The sequence below is a fragment of the Caloenas nicobarica genome, chromosome 4 (genome assembly GCF_036013445.1).
Source record: "Caloenas nicobarica isolate bCalNic1 chromosome 4, bCalNic1.hap1, whole genome shotgun sequence".
In the NCBI taxonomy this organism is placed as follows: Eukaryota; Metazoa; Chordata; class Aves; order Columbiformes; family Columbidae; genus Caloenas; species Caloenas nicobarica.
This window is the reverse complement of record NC_088248.1, coordinates 10417048-10440816: the sequence shown is the minus strand read 5'-3', so window position 1 is coordinate 10440816 and position 23769 is coordinate 10417048. Positions and strand designations below refer to the sequence as shown.

At 39.0% G+C, this 23769-nt stretch overlaps 1 protein-coding gene across 1 annotated transcript in view; it reads left to right on the top strand.

Annotated features, from left to right (window-relative positions):
- The window catches only part of LOC135988121 (bifunctional heparan sulfate N-deacetylase/N-sulfotransferase 4), an 87058-nt gene that overhangs the window by 16842 nt on the left and 46447 nt on the right, over window positions 1-23769 (top strand). Inside the window, exons 2-3 of the mRNA XM_065633799.1 lie at window positions 11317-11404; window positions 16536-16690. Coding sequence (XP_065489871.1) covers window positions 11317-11404; window positions 16536-16690 — 243 coding nt within the window. The remainder of the gene's footprint in view (window positions 1-11316; window positions 11405-16535; window positions 16691-23769) is intronic.

Sequence of the window (23769 nt, the reverse complement as noted above, 5' to 3'; positions counted from 1 at the left end):
GTGCTAGAAGTGATGTGAAAGGTATGTAGAAATTATTTGAGTGAACAATGTGAGATTCCCATTACTTAGTTTAGAAGGGGTTATAAGGAAAAATAACGATTAATGATAAAACAGTAAAATTGAAAAAGACTGCACAATGGGCGTGTGAGTTTAAACCTACCTGTTCACAGACAAAGAATTGCCCAGGAGAGATATATTTCTCCTCTGTCCTTTGGATATTTTGGACATTGCTATATTTTACCACTGACAGCAGGAAGAGGAGCAGAGAAATTAGTGACTGCTGTGTTCTCCTTGTTCCTCTTCCATCCAAAAACTTTAGAAGCCCTTCATTTAAAGAGATACACCCTCTTAGAAGCTACTAGTTAAATCCATCATCACATAAATACGCCCATTCTGAAAACTGAAGGACAGACTTGAATTTTGAATGTATCACCTCTGTTCCAATCTCTCCTTTATGATTGAATGTGTGTTTGAAAAACAAACCAACAAACAACTTTAATTCCACCACAAAGCATATACATCAGTTAGTTTTTATGCAGTAAATCTAAAGTAGAAATTTGAGATTGCTGGTAAGAGTTCGGAATTTTGAGATAAATGGATAAATGTCCATGATGAGAATTTTAAGGGATTTTTATTTTTACGACAAGGTTACCCAAATAAATTATTTCCAAGGGCAGTAAAGGAGCAGAAAACCATTCTGGTTAAACCTTAGTACATCCAAATCCATAAATTAAAGAATGTAAGTAAGGCAGCCTCCATTAGTCCACTCCTTAAATAATTTATAACAACAGAGTGCCCAACTATAACAGGCTGGGGGTATTTTTTTTTTCTTAAAGAAGCAATTCTGGGCAACCAAAAAACAAAAGAGAGATAGTATACGCAACCAGAAGAAAATGCAGTTGTTAATGTTACTTGTCCTTTACTATATATTTGTATTGTGCCAAAGAAGGAGAGACTTTGATATTTTTTGGCACAGCCTAAACATTACTTGAGAGGAATTGTAAATACCAGTCTGTGTGTTTTACTGTTAGTGACATCCAGCACAATGCCTGACACCAATAGAGTTTGCTGCAATATGCTGCAACATGGTCAGGATTGGTGTACATGAATTTTTTATTAACATACTATTTTAATCTTGATGTTGCCCCTTTAAAGCCTTGAGATGGTTTCCCGTTCAATACTTATTTTAATTTTTTTTGTGATTAATCAGAGCTAGATGATGGTTCTCCCTACGCCTTTCTGGCCTCTCTCATTCTAGCACTCCATCAGAATTAAAGGAGGACAAACTCCTCCTGCCTCATGCAGACATAGACACAGGGCAAGATGTAAGATGCATCTCTTCTTTCCTCTGTGCAGTTGTTGTATTGGGCAAGCAGACCTGCAGCCATAGGGAGCTGGGGCTTTTTGCTCTCAAGAGACCACACAGCCTCTGAAAGGAGTAAGGAACAGCAGAAAACAGCGCATAAGGCTGTACTCTGTGCTCTCCAGGCAGAAGCCAGCAAAATTATCAGACTAGAAAGAGAAATAGCCTTCATCTCCATGGAGGGTCAAACATTGATTTGGCAGGGCAAAGGCAGTTTCACCTCACAGCACCACACAGCAGGGCTGGCCACATCCACGCTGGGGGAAGCACAGACAAGCTCCTTCTCCAAACTATCATTCCAAGCCTGCATTGGGTGCAGGCTACGGGCAGGAGAAACCAGCTTAGCAATCAGGCAGCACCCTGCCACCAAGATCTGCCATGAACTCAAAGGCTGAGGCGGGATAGCATAGGACCCCAGTTCAGAGGAAGATCCAGGCATGAGACAAATAGACCCCGTGTTCAAGGGGAGATGGAACCAGCAGAGAAAGCTGCAGACTCGACCCGTTTTTCAGACCAGCATCTCTGAACAAGGGACTGCTATTATTGACTTTGTTTGGAGGCATCAAAACCATTGAAGCAGAACAGATTAGAAGAGAGACATAGTGGGGAAATCTCACATTTCAATGTATCTTCCAGCATGTTCTGCAACAACAGGAGGAGGAAAGGTTGATGGACATTACATAGATTCTTCATTTCCTTCCCAGAAACCTGAGCTGTTATTACAGCCATTGAATTCTGGTTCAAATGATAAACAATTAGTTGCAACATTGCTAATGTTGATATTGCTGTCACATTACAAATGAGGAAGAAGGGGCCATGCCCTTGCAAGGACACCGTACTTGATTTATAATCTCATTCAGAGAATACAATACCGCAGTTTTCCATTAAGTGGGCAGGTGGTCCAAGAGAAGATGGGAGATATGTTTAAGCTATACCACATTCCTGATCACGCTGCTTGCTTTAAAAACTGGACCAAAAATGCCTCATCCACAGCTGGCAGATCACCTTCTCCTGATTCCCAAGCCTGAATAGCCTTTCTTCAAGAGATTTCTTTTGCTGAAAATGCTTAATCTTTTCAAAAACAAGAACTGATAAGAAAGAAGCTCTAAGCCCCTTCACTACATTGCTCAAAGTGGCAGAGGCTCCTGTCCCTGCTGCACGTGACCCATGGGGAGGGACGTTGGTCAGCAGCAGGGCTAGTGTCAGGAAGCTCTCCCCTCCCCATGGCCACAGGGACCCGTCACCCCTTCTTGGTTTGGGCAAATCCTCTTCCAGGATTTGGCAGCAAATCTGGCTAGTATTCCTAAAAAAATCCTTCAGAATCAGTAGTGATTTATATTAAAGACCCTCAGTGATTTCCCAAATAGGCTGTAAATCTTTTCTGCAGATAACACTGACACAGAGCAGCAATCACTGCCAGCATTTAGCTGCTGTAGCCATGCCCTGCTGCTCCAGCACCAGCAGCAGGTCCCTTGGCTGCTTACTGCCGTGCCTAGTGGCTTTGGTCTTCCCCAGCCAGCTACTACTGGAGAATTGGTAGGAATTGAATTGACTCACCTATGTGGTCCTGGTTAAAATAAACCCTGCCTTTTATTGAAGCTCATTATTTTTAATGCCATGCTAGACTGTCCCCTTGCTCTTCACTTGAGCTTTTTGTTGCCAGATCTTCTAACAAGTACAAGATGGCTGGCTATGAATTCCTTTTTCAAGAACAGAGACTGAACAATTGCCGTGGCTATTTATTTGCCTGCACACACACACACCCGTGCGGTTGGCCACGGTGCTCTCTCAGTGCTGGAGTATCTGTGTCACTGTCATAACATCATCACTCCTATACACTTAACCAAAAGCAACTTTCTGAGTTCTCAAGTGATGTTATTAGCCAGTTAGTCATGAGTACCTAGTAAATTTGGTGCAGTATCACCCCATTCATCTTATTCAGCTGAACATAGCTGAACCTTTACTGGAACAGATGCATTCCTCGGCTGAATTAAATGCAATTAGGCTTCTGACAGCTTTCTGATGTTAGGAAGGAGTTACAGAATAGCAGCAGAATTAGGTCTGATAAACTGAGTATTCCACTCACAAAGAAAAAATAAATTCTTCCTTATGCAATAAACATATTACATATGGGTGCACAACACGATTGTTTTCTTGCTTCAAATAAACCCACATATCCTCTCAGACCTCACACTAAGATGGCTACTCAAGGGAAATGCTGAACAGACTCAAGTAATAGCTCTATAATAAAAAATAGATCTGCAGACAGAGCTAGCTGTGTTCAGCACCATCAGAGACCTTCCTATTCATTATTTATATAGCACTATAGATTAGCATAGTACTTCACAGAAATAAATACAAAAAGAAGTAGTAGTAAAGTCAGTAAGGCAGAGCAATGGACAAAGCGTTGCTCGCCTTGCTGGCTGTGGTGAGTGGTCTGCAGACAGTACTTGGAAATACACCATTTGTATAATGCATTGTGTGAAAAAAAAGTCTTAAGAGGGAAAGTAAGGCTGTGAGGGTTGACAGTTGCCCATTGATCCACTGCCTGGTTAACAGCTACTCAAATCAGTTTTGGCATAGGGTAAACAGCATGAGAGATTTCAAAATCCCATTAAGGATTTGACTAACTTTAACCCCTAAACTCCTTTCAAAATCTAGCCAATAAGTCAATAACGTGAATTCTTTATAATCTCTGTGCTATAGTATTAAATAATTTTCTATCGAAATTCTATTATAAGCATGTGAAGCAGGCTGAAATCCTCACCACACAGAAATCGATGACTCAGCTTCACTGGGTTTATAAATTCATCACGGAGTTTTAAGAGGTGCAGATACAGCTGATTTAATTGCCCCCCTTGTGGCCCAAAGTTGTGCTCCAAACCAAAGATGAAGCTAAGGAATTTGAAGTCCTGGTCTTGCAGTCACCATGTCAGTAATGTCAGGCTAGACATATTTTTTTTTTAAATATTCCTATCAGGAAAACAGTGACTAGCTATTTCACACCAGCCTTATGATGGTTACTGTTATTATTACTATTTCATGGTACTCCTATGAAGATTGGTCTGGCTGTGAAGGTTGCCAGGACTACCTCAGTCACTGTCAGATTTTTTTCCTAGTGTAGATTTCAGGAAGTGAACAAGAGCAGGAAGAAGAAATCAAAAATCACATCCTGACGGCAGCTGCCTGCAGTGGAAAGAAACATTGCTGAAAATAGTCTTTGCTTTTTTTTTCTCTACAAATTTTCAGCTGGAAACCAAAAGCAAAACTACTACATTGTAGTCTTCCAATTTTCCACAGACCACCAGCAAATTGCTGCACAGAACAGCTTGGGAATGAACCCCAGAGCTATATAGCTGCCAAAGCATTAGGGACAGGTGTTGGGAACAAAAATGAATAAACGCATTAAAAGAATTCTGACATTAATAACAAGTATGTACCATAGAAGCCTGAGAAAACTGTCTTGAAGTGAAAAATACAGGAAAAATCTTAATCAAATATTAAAATAATTGGGGTTGGAAGGGACTTCTGGAGGTGATCTACTCTACGCCCCTGCTCAAAGGAGAGCTAAATTCAAAGTTAGATCAGATCACACAGGGTCTTGTTCACGTCTGTTTCTTGTATCTGATGGGACAGAGATCTCCCAGCCTCTTTGGGCAACTTGTCCCAAAGTCCAGCTTACTAAGCAGTGTATATAAACATCATCTATAGGAAGAATTACTATAAGGAATATCTACATTTATATATTTACACATGTTTTATATCTACAGGATAGATAAATAAATAGCAAACTGTATACAGTGAGCATTTATGTCCACACACATTTAAAAAAAAAAAAAAAAGAAAAATCTGCAGCAGTGAATCACTACACAGCACTAGGATGCATGAATGATGACTGAGTAATGGCAAGTTAGTCAATTTTTGACAAGAATCTCAGTTTTATCCCTCAAATGGTGATGGGGCCACATAACCTTGACCATGTAGCCCTCAGATTCCAGATGCTGGCACATCCAGTCATGTCAGAAGCACTTCCTAGAATGAGTCTGTGGAAATAAAATAATTCATGATGACAGCACATTATAGATACACTGAAAAGCAGAAATACCTAACTTCCTGTCCTTTACTTGATGTACTTCCAAACTTTGTGAAGAACTATATCCTTTCTCATCTATCTTCCACATTGCGTAATCCTCACAGACAGGCTATGTAGTAACTTGGGATCATATTTCCTTGGGCAGCTCTACCTAGTGAAGTGTCCCATAGGCAGAGGACCATGGGCACCCTGACGACAGAGGTCTCTGCTACAGACACAGAAACCTCCAAGATCTTGGGTTTTTGCAGGTTCCCAAAATTGACATTCACAATATTGCTTCTGGAAGGCCATATGTATGCCCAGGAGCCCAAATGAAATGTTGTGCTTCCCACTCCACATTGGGGTAATGTTGAGTCCTGCAAATCTTGGGTCCATCCTAGGCTTCTCCTGATGCTCTCGAACACATTCAGCAGCTTCAGGGAAGGTCCCTGAAACACCCGCAACAGTCATAAATTTTGGTTCAGTTTTACAGAAATAACTTTTAGAGCTGTTATAAGGACAGTTTGGTATTTTAAGTTTTCATGCTACACAAAACCCAGGGGTTTTTATTCAGTGTGCATTTAAATGAGCCAAATTTAGCACACAGACATGAGATATCGTTTATTACAGAGCTGCACAAGGCTGGATACTGGAATAAAGCCAGTATACCAGAAAGAAAAGTAATAGCCATTATATACAAAATCTTATCACACTCAGGGCAGTCCTGAAGAGCCAATTGGTTACACATTTGCATATTGCAACATAATCCTTCTAGCATGTAATGAGCAGTGTTCAGCTAAAGGACACTTTATCCAACAGTCTCAAGGTGTGTGTTAAAGAAAGACTCAACTAATCATGCAGGCTTCAAAATGTCTAAAGCTGCAAGGTCAGTCTCTCTTCTTAGGTGTTTTGCAAGTCACCTTTATCTTTGTCAGACTGATCTAAAACTGAAAGGATTTACGCATCTTTAGGTTAGTAATTGCAGACAGGATTCGTTCTTTTAAATTGATAATGACAACGTCTATTTTTCACAAACTGTTAGGAATTGCCACCAAAACCAGATTTTAAGTTTTCACCAGCTTTTCTCACAGATGCTGGCTGCTTCTTTCACAAATACTCCTCCCATCTCTAATACTATTACGTGCATTGTGAGCAGCTTCTTGAACGAGAGGCATATGAAATGACGCTTGTCAGTTTGCCTTTAAGATGGTGACCAAGTATAAAATGTTAGACAAAGGACAAGGATCTGCATATTAATTCCTCTGATTAGTCAAACCAAAAAAGGATCAAAGTCTCCACTCTGTATTTTCAGAGAAAGGGATCACCAACCCCCTTTACATGCATATGCACACACACACAACACACGGTTGCATATACTTCTGTCTCACTACAAACAGCTCTCAGTATTGATCACATTTGCCTCACTTTCCCTGATAAGAAATATGGGATTAGTTTTTGTTGGCTCAATTAATCTGACATCTGTCCTCTGCACCCTACAAGTCATTGCACATGCAAAGAAGGGCTCTTGGTTTAGCAGTACTATTGATCCACACAGACCTTTGGGTTAGGAGTAAAGCCTCTTTAATTACTTTGGCTGACTTTTGGGTTGCCTTTTTTTTTTTTTTTTTTTTTTTTTTTACAATGTCTTGGGAACACTAGGAACAAGTTTTAGGATTGTTATCACTTATCTTAGATTTGGAGTTTTGGTCCTCAGAGAAACACCTTCTACCTCAGCCTTCCCTGCCCCTGCTTGCCATCAAAATCAGAAAAAGTCATTCTTTTACCTTCTCTAAGGATTTGACAACCTCTTCACTTTCCTTAGCCGGAGGTGTTTTGACCTTTAATTAAAAGGAAAATTTGTTGTTTTCCATTCAGAAGGCAGCAAATAATGAACTCATTAAAATGAGGTTAGTGTTCAGGCCTTAGAGCAATAAGAGTTGAAGTCTCATTAGCAGCTAACAATCCAGAACATAGCACATAAATAAACCTAATATGGCAGAGCAAAATGCCTTGGTGCATTAAATTTGAGCAGAATCAAATGTTTACAGTCAATGATGTCTGGGGCATGAAGTTTTAACGTACTTAATAAAGAAAGTAAATTGCTTCCTATTAGGCATGAAATGTTACTGCAGAAATTGCCCCAAAAAGTTTATTATGTAAATGAAGGATAGAGTTATAATTAACCAGGACATAGCAGGAAAATATCACTTCTGCTTAATAGAAGCACCAATTATGAAGAATAAAGACACAGCAACTTCAAATCTACAAAAGGTAATTATATGGATTAATACAAAATACTGTTGAATGTAAATGCAATATAAAGAAGAAACCATATCTTGTGGATGTCACAGAGAGAAGCTTCATTGACAAAACAAAGAATCAATTAATAAATGAAACCCATGAGTTCTGAGAGATTCCAGGCAATTAAGGTTTTCGTACTTGAAAGGACAGTTTAGATTACCTTAAAAAAATTCAATTTAATTAGCCTGGCACTGAGACATGCCTGTTTGCCATGTGCAGGCATGCTCAGTGGTTCTTTCCTTGGAGAACGATAACTACTTAGCATGATCTACTTAACTGTCCAAAAACATAGCCACAGTGGGTTCCAGCTGTTGGTTTAACACACCCCTGTGAGTTCAATGGAGAATACTAATTGTATTTTCACATGCAAATACCTTTCCTTCACTTACAGTTCTTTTAAGACTCAGTACTCGACAAAAAAAAAAAAAAAAGACACACATGGGCAGATAGACCTTAAATACTGTGGTCAGTTGAAACATCCAGGGGAAAAGTCTCTACAATATAAGATTTGTCATGCTTTTTCGTAATCTGCATTCCTATATATAAATTTTGCTTCTTCTGAAGTTGTGGGCAGTGCCTGTCAGCCAAAGTTCAAAGTTTCTCCCTCAGGGAAGGCAGCAAAGTCCCAAGATCAGCAAAGAGGGCGGGGATGAGAGAGGGACGGGTGAGCCCCCGGGGAATGGAAGGGGGGCTGCCCAGGGAAGCTGGGGGCAGCATGGCAGGACCAAGGCAGAGTGTGAATAGCTGTGTTCGCACCTGGCATTAGGTATGATTTCCAGCTGCTAAAATCTTATAGCCCTTCCTCGTTCTTCAAAACCCTTCAGAATAAAATAAATGCTTTCTGTCTGTCTCCTCTTTTCCTGCCACAGCACTTCTCTCTGCCATGTGCTGTTAAAGTCTGTACCTACAGGAGACAAAAGTTCTCATTGTTTAATGTACAAAATTACCGATGAAGGCATTATGAGTCATTAGCAATTTTGGGTTAATATCTATTTATTAAAAATAGGGAAGGCAAACCCTAATCACCTAAATAAAGATTGGTTTTTATCTTAAGAATGTGGAAGATGTCGCCCTCCCCCCTACAAACAGGCATGTAGTGACAAAATACGTTTGGACTGACTGAGCTGATAATATCTTCTTATTATTAAATTAGGTGAGGTCATGAAGACGAAGTCTAGCTGCATATTATTTAAGTTATTAAGCATATATGGCAATTACAATTAAAAAGTCTTTAGTACCAAAAAAACCCAGTTTGAGTGGCAGATTTGCCCTTTAGACATAGAAAAATGCTTGACACACTGCAGGTTACAGGATTTACATCTTCATCCTTGCTCTGTGTTTTTAATGAGACCTCACTGGTCTGAAAGGTTTCTGCCTACCCTGCAGTTCTGTCATCTTACTGAGACATGAGTGTTAGGGAAATCGGAGAGAAAAAACAAAGTGATATAGCAATGTTTGTTTCATGCACCTTCTTAAACTATATGTTAAGTGATGATAATTCTTTGAGGTGTTCTTTCCTCAAAGGAAAATTGAATTGATTTTGCTCAGCCCATCAGTCTTTCTCAACGTATATAAAATGCTCTATATAGCTTGGAGAATTATGTTCTAAAATATAATGACTCAGATTCTATGCTTGTGAGTTTTATGGTGTCAATTTAGTGCCAGTTTTTACCAGCTGGGGATTTTCTTCAGTGTCTTAGCTAACAGATCTCTAAGGTTTTACATTTTAGTGAACATTTAGTTGTTATATATTATGTAAATATAGTCCCACATGTGAAACTGTCGTAGGATTGAAATAATCAACATATTAAATGTCTGGCAAGACAGGCTGGAAACCATACTGCTATCTTGATATTCAATGCTAATGCACAAGATTTACTGTCATTAGATTACTTCATTCCTTTCCTTCAGCAAGGAAAGGAATTTGCTTGGTGACTGTTTGAGCTGATAACCACTATCTTTGTTTCACATCTTCCTTAACACACAATAAATGTTTCTATTGAAAAAATGAAGACAGATACACACTGACAACCTTTTATATTATGCTCCCAAGCTGCCTGGCACCCAGATGATGCCTCTTTAGAAGATGGCTGTTAGCAAATGATGCTTCAGAAGGGACTTGAGCTCCAACATGCACAGTGCCCAAATACATATTATAATTGGCATGTAATCAGTAACTTTAAGAAGTTAATGGCCTACAGCAAAGGCTGACAGTAGTTGACAGCACCTCCCAACCCATTGCAGTGCAAAGGACATGTGACAAAACATGACACCATTGAAACCCTACCTGCCTAGTTTGGCTCCACTCTGGACTAGGATTGCACCGGCCATCAGTCCACATCTCAGCTGCTTAAATCCTGGGCTCAAAATTTACTATGGACTGACTACTATACTTTTGGTTTATGGTCAACGAGTAGAGTTTTTTGCTGTTTTTTAAATTAGACCATTGGGCTGAGCAAAAAGGTAAAAGTAGTTTTCTGAAATAATAAGTGAAATGACTAATGACCATACAAAATGTGATCTTTCCAAATGAAAGGAAACATTAGCTGGACTCGGACTGTGTATAAACCTTTGTGTTCATTTTGTCTTTGAACTGTGCAAGAACATGAACATTCAATCAATAGAAATGTTATTAATAGATAATGGGAAAAGTTCTCAAGAGTCACATAATGGAGATACAGAAAATTGATTAAAATAGAGCATACAACCCATTCAACGTTGGCAAGACCAATAGGGAGATAAATGCACCATCCATCTTACATATGTAGCACATCCAGATTATATGGGTTGGTGATTCAAAGTGGAAAGATATCTGCACAGCAAGTAGTGTAGAATCAACAACCTTAAATGTAGATAGCTTATGCAGACTGAGACACTCTCTTTTCTCTTTCTCTCATGGTTGGAAATATGTCCATGAAAGACTGGATAGGCGACAAAGACTATACTTATTTCATCTATAAAGCAGCATCATTTTCCTCCATTTCATTTAGATTGGTCTTATCTTTTGCTTGGATGAGAGAATAAAAATAAACAGACTTAATTTCTGACATGAAAAAAGTGGACAGTACTTCTGCCATAGGTCAAAACTGGAGGTTTGCTCATTTAAACTTCAGGCTGAATTTGGTATTCAGGTAAGTAAATCCCAACACCTCCACATCTGGATTGCAAGTAGTAGTCCTAATTTTACTTTGGGTGTTAAGCACATTTTATCAAGCTTCATGAATAATCTAAAGCATGGGTGGCTTAGTGACTTAGTATATTGCTGCCTCTGAATGGTTGGATTCAAGTCCTGTCATAAATCACTGAAAATAACATATAGTATCTTGGTCCAAGTTACAAAATCATCACATACTTTGGTACTTAAGTACTATTACTAGCATTGCTAGACCATCAAATTGATGGAATAAATTAAGCTAATTGTAATAGTATTTAAAAAAAAAAAGCCCAAAATAAACCGTGAAACATTTCACAGGATCTTCTTTTTTTGTATCACCTCAGTTGGATACAGTTTTTAAAATGAGGCATTCCAAAAATTAATATCAATTTTTCTAAATCCATGTTAATTTCTTATTTATTTCAGGCTTTACTAGAGACTCAAAATTTACTGCGCACTCAGGTTGCAAATTTTACCTTCAACCTTGGATTTTCAGGAAAATTTTACCACACAGGTAAGAAGGAACTTCATGCTCTCAGGTAGCTACAGTTAAATAGGTGACAGGATTTTAAAGTAGCATTAAACATGCCCTTTTTAAACAACTCATTGACTGAGTAGAATAGTGGGAAATACATGCTCCACCATTTTAATAGTATCCAGAATTTAATTCGCTGTGCAAAGGGGCAATGTAGGCTGCAGATGAGCTTCTTAGGAACATGTAGACGCCCTTTGTGCTTTTCTGAAAGACACATGGTAGTGAATCTTAGAGTTATAGAGGCAAAGTAGCTGATGAGATCTCCATAGTTCTGCAAAAGACAGGACAGCACAGAAAACATACTAAGGTTTTTCCAGTGTGATCGGTATGACGAAATATTCGAGACTGAAAAAATCATGTCTCATAACCTCTGAGGAGGCATGTGTTCGAATGGGATGCACAAGATTTTTTTATGACTGAAAGGTAATCTATCTCAGTGGTCTGCAAATCAGGGGGGATGATAAAAGAAAAACAAAATGAGATTTGTGAAGAAACCCTGCTCCTTTCATACTCTATGCAGTAACAAGTTGCACCTCACTTGCACTATTTTATTGTGGAAAGTTACATGCTTTTACATCTCCTCCTTTCTAAGACTCCTTTCTGTCTTTTACTCCATTTCACCACAGCACAATGCCATTGGTATATTTGTTTCCTTGTTTTCCCCCCTCCTCCTTTGCCTTCTCATGAACACTTTGCTGCACCCCCACTCAGGGTTCCCCTTCGCTGCCACTGAGCCATGTTGCTCCCCAGTACTGCTAAGGCAAAAAAAAAGGATACATATTTGGCAGCTCACTTTAACAGGGACACCTCCTGTCCTCCTCCTTTCCAAACCCCATACCCTCCTCACCTTTGAAGACCAGTTTCGAAATCCTCAGCTGCCAATCCATTCAGCCACATTTAGTGACACTTGGTGAGTGAACCTAGGAAAGCACGGAAGCTTATTTGGAGCAGAGAAGGCAGCATTACAACAGCAAAAAGATGTGAGGATAAGTTTAAAATCTAGGCATGATGCAGTTCCAGCTGTAACGGGCCGCAGGGCAGCTGTGGGGTAAGGCAGATCAATGAAAGTCACCTCTCTCAGTGAGGGCATAGCAGTACTCTCTTCGTTGCCAGTATTTGAACACCAAACAGATGAGTTTACCCACCACTCGTGTCTCTGCCACCACCCGTTAGGAGAGCACAGGGGTCCCTGGGAGAGGGGGAGATGAGGAAGCATTTGAGGGATGAGTAGAGAGAAGGAAACCAAAATTATGTATTTGTATCACTGTCACTTTTGAAGTCCAGGCTGTTTTCCCCTTGCTTGAGCACATAATGCTAAGTAACTGCTGCCCAGGAAACCTTACAGACTAAAGATATAGGCTGGAGAGCCTGAGAAAAATGAGAGGTAGAGAGAGATGGAATTACTTGCCTGGAGTCATATAACAAGCCAGTGGCAGACCTGTGATTAGAGAGCAACATCGGAGACAGACCTTCAGTATTCTGCTCACTTCATCTTGACCTGACTGTATAGTTATTCCTTCTGAAGATTAATTGGACACGCACGTAACACAGCAAAATAAACAAAAATAGCCCGAGGCTCTGAGCTGCTCTAAAGTAGGATGCTGCTTGGTTGTGGCCACCTGCAGAGTAAAGCTGGTATCAGTCATTACAGTGTCCACTGCAAGGAAAGGTAATTCAAGAAGGAGAGGAGAGGGAGAAAGAGATAATTTATTATAAGTACTATGACATACTGGAAGAGTGGCTGGCACAAAACATGTAGCCTTTCTATAAAATCAAAGCCCTGACCTGCCAATACATTTTTTTTCTTTGTTAATCCCAACAGCTGCATGTGCTGTTACTGGTCCCTTGTGAAGCCATCTCCAACCAGTCCACAGGTTTTCTTGCCCAGTTGATGTAATTCTGACCAATTTCAGATTTGCTACTGGTGTAGAGAGAGAAAATAGGAGAAAGTGTGTGTGTACCTGTCCTTGTAAGGTTCTAAAGCTTACAAAAATAGCACAAAACTGCTTAAGGAGTTGAAGCATGTCATTGCCTCCATTAAGGGACCTGTCCTAAGGTCTGTCCTCAGCGATGTATCTGAGTTCTTAAGTGAGCACTTCATTTACAGCTTGATGGTGGCGTTTTGTCATATCAGCTTAGCGAAAAGATTTCAAAGTATTCTCCATGCAATATACACTTTATTGACTCATTGTAAATGCACCATGGAAATGTATTCTTTAATTACTGCAAATGTGGCTTATTTACCCAGAGAGGCTTTTAGTAGCAGATATTCAACATGTTTTATTAGTGCACTGCAACTAGGGTGTCTTATTGACTTCCTTAACATGTGATTTTGCTCTCCTTTCCAAAACTTGGATCATTTTAAAACTACAGGAGGAAGATGAGCCTGGAAACGTGTTGGCAGATTAAACAGTTATACATTTTCATCAAAAGTTGTTGCTGATATCTGTACCACAAATACCAGTGCTAGCTGTTATGCCTGTTCACAAGTACAATAGCTGACACATCAGCCTTACTGCTCATCGTTTCACCACCACCATTCCCTTCTATGGCATGGGTAAACTGTGCACTGTAGACTTCAGGCCACTAGCAAAAAACTGAGTAGACCCTATTAGTTACTTAGTTTTAACAAACATCTTCTACTTGTTTGTGTTGTGGCAATAGGAATTAATCTGTTATAAGGATCTGTATTAAGATTTAGAAGATTATTGATAGCAACTTCAAACTTAGTTTCGGTTTTGAGCTCAAACGATGCCTATAAATTAAAAATGTGGGATTATTTATTATGCACAAACTTTGAATTATTGCCTGTGTAAAGTACATACATCATCTCAAAACAGATACATGTTCACCTCCTTGATTGTGTGCCTACTGTATTTTTCAGATTTCACATTAAAATACAGATAGAAAGTTACACAGAGGAAGTTGATTGTACAAGAAATGAAATCTTCAAAATCCTTTGGTTTGCCTCCAATACTCTTAATAAGAGATTTGCAAAAATATTCAAACAATAAGACCTCACCAAATGTTGTATTATAACTTTGTATGAGATTTTTTAAAATAATTCTACTTAAGGATTTATAATATATAAATATTATATATATATAAATGTAATATATATTATATAAATATAATATATAAATATAATAAAATCAAACAACACTCTCTTTAAATGCTTGTAAAGAAAATTATCTTCACAAGAAACACCACCACCACATGTTCAAACTTTTCTGCTCCAGCTCTGCCATTACAGGGTGGGGTTGTTTTTGTTTGAACTGGAAAGTGTTAGCTTTATCTTGTTTGATTCTTTTTACAGTTGAAAAAAAAGTCCAAATTTTGATTAATTGCATGTGAATGTTCAAGAAATTAGTAGCAAAAACCAGGATTTTAAAATACGGGGTCTAATAATGAAATTATTTTAAGAATCATACTCTACTTCAAATATTAATAAGGCACTAAATTATACTTTGACCTAAATCTTATGTCAAATGATTGCAGTTCTTTAAATATTTCAAATATCCATTTTTTTCCCTTCATCCCTCCCTTTGGTTTTCTACCTTTGGGTTACCAGAGATCTTCAATGGCTTCACAAACTCCTATCCCTTTCTCTTCTCTCTGATTTTGAAAGCCTGTGTTAGGTTTTTCCTCCACAATCACATTTCCCTTGCACACGCCTGGGTGACTACAAGTGAAATACGTACACCCCAAAACAAGATAGCGATCACTCAACAAACACACTGCACAGAAGCTTTGCACAAAGGAGCAGCCATTCACAGGAAGAGCAGTCATCAGTTCTTTCTTTTCAATAAGGAACCACCTAGAAAACAAGGTGGTTTTCTTTTTCCAGTAGCACTCCTGTCTGCAGGAGTAACTTTATGCTTTCTTAGAACTCGTAGAGTGCTACAAAGAGGGAGGAAAAGTGATTCAATGACACTAGGAGAAAGTTTCAAAGTAATGCTCTCCTTCAAAAAGACATTGTAGAAGTGAAAAAAAATTTTAAAAAGAGCAGAAGTACATGCACCGAACAGCCATCTCTGTATGTTCCCACCTCATGCCACAAACATTAACAGTGACATCCATGGAGTAGTTTCTTCTAGTGAGTTTTGCAAAACTGTGAAAGGCTGGTAAAAAAAAAAAACAACCAAACAAAAAAAACAACTATGTTCACATTTGTAGATCGATTTTGTCAATAATTTCTTTGACTGAAGCTAAATAAGAGTACTTAAATGGTCAAGCAGCAAGAAGGAAGCCTGCTAATAAACCAAATATTGTCGGATAACTTGAGGTGAAGTTAGTGAAATGTGACTTTGCCTTTCTGATTTGAAAAAGCACGCTAGACACGTCTGCAGATAGTGGAAGCAGCACTGTACCCTTTCTCAGTGGAAGGTTTTCTGCATTATAACCACACATGCTTGCTTCTGCCTGAAGCAGGTACACTTCACTAACACAGAAGTTTTCATTCTTTTTACTTCAAGGCTGAACTTGGCAAAAATTGAACACTGAAACATAGGCAACAACATTTGGAACCCCTTTTCGTCATTACATCACATGTTTTCCACCTGGTTATATTTTGAACCTGTTGCAAATGTATTTCACACCGAATCAGAAATTATCAGATTTCAATTTACTGAGGCTAATAATGAGGTAGGTAGGAGTGGTGAGGTTGACAAGCCCCCGGCACACAGCTCTGTGATGCCGCCCTGGCCAGCTCTGGTTGCACAGTGTCTGCCAGGACCAAAGCAGGTGGGTACAAGTTCATCCAATCTCTACCTTCATGGGGAGCCTGAACTTACTCCTAGTGCATCACATTGCACAACAGTCAGCCCTTGAAAATTAACTCTTGTTAGAATCTCATAATGATGCTTATAAAATGGGGGCTTACAATTCCATTAACACCATGCCAGGAATAGGAAAATATCAATACCATGGTCCATAGTAATTCACCTCATTCCTTTTGCGATATGCTAGAACTTGTTTGCAGCACAGTGAGACATCCAGGCCAAGGACATTAGGGTTTATGTCAGCCTCTCTTGTGTTTTTAAAAAACAATTATAAGCATTTTCTGCTATTACTTTTCTCCTACCTTTCTTTTTCTTCCTTTATTTTGCAGGAACTGAAGAGGAGGATGAAGGCGATGACCTGCTGTTGAGATCTGTCGATGAGTTTTGGTGGTTTCCCCATATGTGGAGTCACATGCAGCCTCACCTCTTCCACAATGAGTCATCACTGGTGGAGCAGATGATTCTCAACAAAGAGTTTGCAATAGTAAGTGAAAGTTACCAAAAAGTTCACTAGGATACCTTTGCATATTATAGTTATCCTTTACAAGATCTTTTTTGTGTTTATTTATATTATACATGCATATATATAGATATACTTACATAGAAGTGCAAATAAGACAGAAAGATTACAACCTCAGCTCAAAAAAAATCCTGTGTTTTAAACCTGGGCTGAATTTTGCCTTACCCTGTTTCACTGACACTGGCTTTCTGGAGAAGCAGCCCTTCACACAGGCAAATTTACGAGACCATAGTGGACAGAAGCAGTGAAATCTCAGCAGATGTTAGCAGGCCTTCTGAGCTTTAGGAAGGGGTTTATATGCAGGTCATCAGTTTCCTGAGGTCTGGTGCAAACATCCCCATAGGTGAGGGGGAGAGTTGCAGTGAACCCTAAATGCTGTGCGTTGTTTGTGAGAAATCTTGAAGCAAATAAGTGAAGCTGCTGGATTTCACTGTGCTCTTTCTTTTAGATGACCTGCTTGAAAATATGCTTTTTACATAGCTAACATGTTGCTAATATTTATAGATAATGATGTTCCATTTTCGCTCATTTGTGTTGTTAACTTACAAGAGCTATCCTCCCAGCATTCGCCAGAGCACTTGTACTCTGAGGTCATGTGGAAACCATTTAGAGTCCTTTCAGGGTAATTCTACTTGATTATTGAGCATGACAAAGAAAACCTGAAGTCTGTAAATGCTCACTTTGGAAAAGACACTGTGTGGTCTTTGACGAGGCATAGAAATGCCAAGCAACCAGAGCCACTCAAAAGAGCAGAGTGACACAGTTGGGCTTTCACTGCTGTTCACGGAACACAAATCTCAGCCCTTCACAGCTCAAAAGGCCAGCCAGCAGCTGCCCCTTCCTCCCATCCCTCACATGAGCCAAGATGCATCAGGAAACCAACAGAGGCAGATGCCTGAACAAGCAGTTGGAAGCAATTTATTCCCTTGTTTACAAAAATATTTTCCTAACAACCTTTAAAGAAAATTCATTTTAAATGGCTTAACTGTTTACTCTTCTTGCCAGACTTCCTCCCTTCTCATGTCCTGCTTTATAGGATATTAGTAGAGAGGAAATTCTGGATGACTTCTTGTCCTTTCTGCAGTTCTGCTTTACTGTCAGCCTTCGTTCCTGGCATGGCCTGTTCATGCTTTTTTTGTAAGCTGACCCAGACAATCAAATATAGTCGAGTTTTTAAATGTAAGAGTAATTTTTTAAAATAATCTGTATCTCAAAAACACGTGGTCCTTTCAGCTTTAAGCCTATAGTGAAATTCTCCTAGTAGTTTCAAGAAACATGAAGTCTCTTGTTTCAAACCACGTTTAGGAGTGAAATCTGTAGTGTAGCCTGAAAATGGGGCTTGTAATAGAATCCGTTTGCAACTTAAGCTACAGAAAGATAAAACCCATGTCCCTGTCATCACTGAAGGGTAGAGACTCCTTAGGGTGCCTATAAATAAGGAGCTGATGTCAGTGAAAGGCTGCTGTTATTACAGTTTTATTTCCTGCTAACATTTAGACAGAGGTTGTACCAACCTCTTAACCTTGAATCTATATGAGCTGTACAATTTACTTATGAGAACATTTCTTTTCAAAAGGCTTCCTGTGAAATCCTCTCTGTGGGAGAAATTTATCTTCCTGATATGACAGCCTTCCTGATAGCTATCAGAGAGGTCTCAGCCATGACTTCAGAGTAGCTTTGTATCCTCCCCTCCTTTCTCACCCTCAGCATCATATCTTATTTGGGAACGAACCCCTTGTTCTACAGCTGCACTTCTATGAGGCCTCCAAATTTAAAGCAAACCCCTTTTCATTATTCTTTGACTTCACAGTGTGAATATCAATTTAAAATGGAGATCTAGAACAATGCATAGAAAAACAGCCTGATGTTATACATGCTTTATTTGCGCTCCAATATCTTTATGTGGTATCATACCCAGCGGAATACAGCTTGATGCCGATGCCATTTTCTCTTGCATTTCCCATTTATTGCCCATATCTCCCCACCTTCAGTTTCAGTTGCAAGCAGAGACAACAGTTTGTGTAAGTGTCTGCAAGGAAAGATGCAATAATTATTTTGTAATATGATCACATTCATTCTTCACCTAATGTGGCATTTCTTTGTTCATTTCTTAAGCATGGGTAAGAAGGTAACAGGATCTTCCAAGATGGGAGAGCAAATCACTATACCTGAAAAGAACAGACAGGGTTGCCTTAAGATTCAAAAAAAAGTCAACAAAAACTCTGTTTATTAAGACCTTTTGTCTCCACCTTGTGTTGTCATTTTAGAAGAGAGCTAGCACAAATCACACTAACCAGAGACCTGCACTTCAAGAGCCAGACCCAAACCCCATCACAGTCAGCAGTTTCTCCATGCAAGACAGCATCAGGCTTGGGATTGAGATTGTTCACTGGGGCAAAAGATTTCATGAAAGTAATGAGTACTGTGCATTAAAGTCAAGCTTAATAAACACAAGGCAGCAAACCTGAAACAGCATTTCATGGATATTATCGCATGGAGCTATAAATGTACATACGCATAATTTTTATTTGCTCTTGTATTTACATTGTATGCATAATCTTTGGTTTGCAGGAGCTCAAGTACACACACAGTCTGTTGAATACAGGCAAGAAATAGAGATGTTACAGCCGGCAACTAGATAAAAGACCTCATTCTGTTTTACACAGATATATCCATACCTCATAATGATGCTTATAAAATGGGGGCTTACAATTCCAGCCCGCCTCAAACAGCTGTATCACAAAATACATGTAGAAATCAGATACCTAAACAGTTTTGTACACATACAATTAATTGTTAATTAAGTATCTAATCACCTTGATTTCAGTGCAGATATGTATACATCTGCATCCAGAGCTTAGTAAAATCAACAGTCTTTAAAGGATTCCCCGATATGTGAATTGCTTGTGAATCAGGAGACTGCCTTTAATAAAAGCCCTCATTTTTTTTTTTATTATTGTATTTTATGTGTCACTGAGATATTTATAATTTCCTCCTGTTTCATGCTTAGTTGGTGAGAGAAAGATATATATCTCATATCTTTCATAAATTTTATTGCCACCCTGCTCTGGATCTGGCAGACAGGGTGGGACATTTTGCCTAGCAAAATCCTTGTGCACGTGTTCCCGAGAGATGAGCCCCACAGCTGCCACCATCCATAGCCCCATTCCCCAGTCCTCACTGCTGAATCTCTTCTCAAGTGTTCTCAATATCCTCAGCCTCAGAGGAAGAAGAGACAGAGATTTTAACTCTGGTAAACTAAGTTGCAGAGTACTCAGAACTTTGCTATCCCAATGTCATTTTATTTGCATAAATATGGATGGTGTGTTTCAAAGCCTAGCTAAGAAAATGGAGAATTACAATTATGTTGATTATCAGTTGGTTTTGACTTAATATTTTTTTTTCTATCAGAGGATGCCAAAATCCTTTCAAGACACTAATGGATTAAGCCTTGGATTAAACTTCGCAAACTGATAATATCTCAAGTATTATTATCCTTGTTTATAGGCAACGCAATTGATACACAAAGAGGTAAATAAATTGCACAAGCAGAAGTCTCTGAGAGTACTTATTCCAAAAATAAAATGAACCGAGTTTTCACTGCCATCCTTTAATCACAAGATATCCTTCCTCCCCCATTTTGTACATCCTTATCTGACAAACCAAGTAGAATATATTTAATCCAAAGCCTGTAGCTCTTTATTTTATACCTTGATTTTTTTTGCTCAGTGATTATCTTGTGTGCTCATTTGCAAAGACGTGCACAAGGCATGGCAGGGATAGGGCAAAAACTATCATCGACCGTAAAAAGGTAGCTGTGATCTGATATGAAGAAGTGAGAAAGACATGTACAAAACGAACTAATCGATTCAGAGATACGCATATACAAAATAAACAAATCAATTCAGAGCCTGTCTAGTAATGCTCCTTGGATTCAATCTCCTGTTTCTAAACCAACTACAGATGCACATTAGCACTTCCTCTGGCTAAAATTTTTGAGCTGCCCAAACCACAAAAAGACCATGAGCTTTTAATATACCAATTAAATACCAAGAATATGAAAGGTAGAGACCACATAACAAATGAAAAGTATCTACATGTGATGCAAAGAGAGTCTAATTTGTCCCATTATTAATATCTGTAGTAAATGTTGGGAAGGAGAGATGCCCACTAGAGATTGCCTCTAAAAATATTCTGTAAATTGTCTGCATATATAGAATAACATTGTCCTGTACAGAAAATATGAGATTTATTCTGCCTAACCTTAAGGTCCCTCCTAAATAGTCCGTCTTCATTAGCATTTTTCTTCATCTCTGTAATGTGCTTTGACAGCAAATCCCTAAGATTGCCTCTACTTTCTCAGCTTTAGTTGGTACCATACACATGAAGAGTTTACACTTTTCCTGGTCTTGTATAGCTTCCTCAGTGCCAGGCTGCCTTTCTTCATTTCATATCCTCAGAAATCTAGGATTTTAAATCACAACATCTTCTCTGTCTCTTAGTAGCCTGCAATTGTGAGAAGCATGCCTAGAGCAGGAGTCTTGGTATCTGGGAGGCCGCTATGTAACACTGGCAAAAAGCTGGTTTTTCCCATGTCCCTGTCAGTTCTGTATCTGACACCAACACCCAAGAACCCACTTCATTAAGACCCTTATACTGTCTGCTCAGTTCATGACACAACCAGACAGCAAGGAAGCGCACCACGGAGGTGACAAAACAATGGTGCAAGCAGATACAAACATACAGAGCTAGTAAGAGATTTGTCACACTTCATTACAAAAATACTGGAGTAGAACTAGGAACCAAGTTTCAGTCTGCTAAAACTACTTGCTGTGGCCTAACCTTGTGACAATCCTCCAAAGCCAACTGCGCTCCACCAGATGAAGCGACAACAAGCTCTATGCTCTTTGAGCTAGCACTCCTGCAGGCCACCAACCCCAGTAATCTATAATAGCTCCAGTCACTCAAACATTACATATCATTCCATAAAACTAAAGACCATATTTTAACTTCATACAGCGTAGGTTCTTATATCTCAATAATAATCACTGCTCATTTGCTGAACCGTCTTGTGAAGCTAGAGATTTTTTAAACAGATTTTTGAAGTTTAAAATTGAACTAAAGTAATTGAAGGCTGAAATATTTATTCAATAAAAATTATCCAGATATGTAAACCTTGAGAACAAAAACTATGTGTCCATGAAGGACAAAATACTACACGACATTCTTGTGAGTGCTGACAAGAACATAACAAATTCATTTACCAAATAAGAGAAACTTTACTAAGTATTTTAAACATAGTAATGTATAATCTCTTAGAGGAAATCTCACCCATCTGCAGCAATATTAGAAATACATTACAGTACTAAAAATACGCCAGACTTACGTAAATCTTTTAACTTTAGAAGGTAATACCTCAAAAAGTGTTATGTTTCCTCTATCACCTACTGTTGGACAAAGTCAAAGAATTTAGCAAACTTATCTGAGGTTGTATTAATCTAGTAAGTCTTTTACACCAAAGGGAATCCTGCACTTCAACTGATGGTGAAAAGATCAACAGTAGACATAAGCTTTAGTAAATTAAATGGCTGGGGTTTTTATTCTTTATCTGGCAATGGCGAATACTAGATGTTTCTGTGAAAAAAGAATCACCAGTAATCTTTAGGAACCAGAATGCCAGTTGCATTATAACAGTTTTAGTTTTTGTTTAATTTTATTTCTTACTGCTTTTTAACAAGGACATGTAATATTTGGTGCAATCAAAAACTGTGGGGTTTCTGTTGGATAAGATCCTGCTAATATAAATACCAAATTTTCCACATGCTTTTATATTCAAATTTCCAACAACTACTCACAGAAAAACTGCTGTAGGAATGCAAGCTTACTTGTTGAGAATATACCTACTTCTGGAAAGCGGTGCTTATTCTGTATTACCTGTGCTTTCCTTAGCAGACAGATCATTTCTGTACAAATAGGAAGGTCAAAAGAGGTTAGGAGTTTCAAGCGAATCTTTACTTGCTTGAACAAACCTGATAAGTGAGAGAGATAAGGAGCCTTGGCAGATTGCTTCAGCCTTCCAGACAAAAGCCCTGTCCAACGTATGGGCGCTGGATAAGGTAACTCTGGGGGTGCACAGACGAACCAGGCTGCATTGGCCAGACTCCAGATTTCCAGTTCCCTTTGCTCTGGTTTGGGTGCATCAGTATGAACACAAGACAGGGACTCCCTGGGCTCTACCACGTAAAGCAGCTGCCGCTGGCCAGATGTGCTGACCAGATGTAGGCACCAGAGGGAGGGTTATTTTGAGCTGGTGTCAGCCCGATCCAGGTGCTGCAGGCTCACTGGTGCCTGGAGAACACAAGGTGTGCTCCTGGACAGCATCTTCTAGCTTGGTCTAGCCCTTGGAACAGGGCAGGTTTTGTGCCTGCATACCACGCAAACCAGTGCATGGGAAGCAGGGATGACTTGGGGAATGTTTCTGCCAAAAATGCAACAACTGTTTTGATTGACTTCCCTTCCTCTCACAGGTTGTAACAGTGATTCTATTTAGTGTTGAACTCATCCAGACACTGCTGCTGCTTCAGCTTATGCTGTCATTTAAATTAGAATTGAAACTCTTAATGCACAAGTAAAATAAAAATACAAGTTTAACCTCTCCAAAATTAATCTGGCCTCTCAGCTTAAGCATGCAAAGGAACCTAGTGTTGTTTTTCTCAGTGCCAAAAAGGTCCAGATGTTTTCCAAGCTAGACAAACATATGCACAAAGTTTTTGAACAAATTTTTAAATGAAAAAAATAAATGGAAGTCTTGAATGTAAAAATAACCTAATTAAATCCTGTAAGAAATTGTCTCTTAGAATGCATAAGTAAATATGCTCACTAAAGGTCTCTCCTATTTTGCCCAACAGCTTGGATTAGGTCCTCTTGGACTCAGATGCCTAGTCCTCCTTTCACACATTAGTTCTCAATACCAAACTGAATTATATAACAAAATGCAAGAAAAAAAGGAAACAGAGCAACAGAAGTCACTAAAAGACAAAACA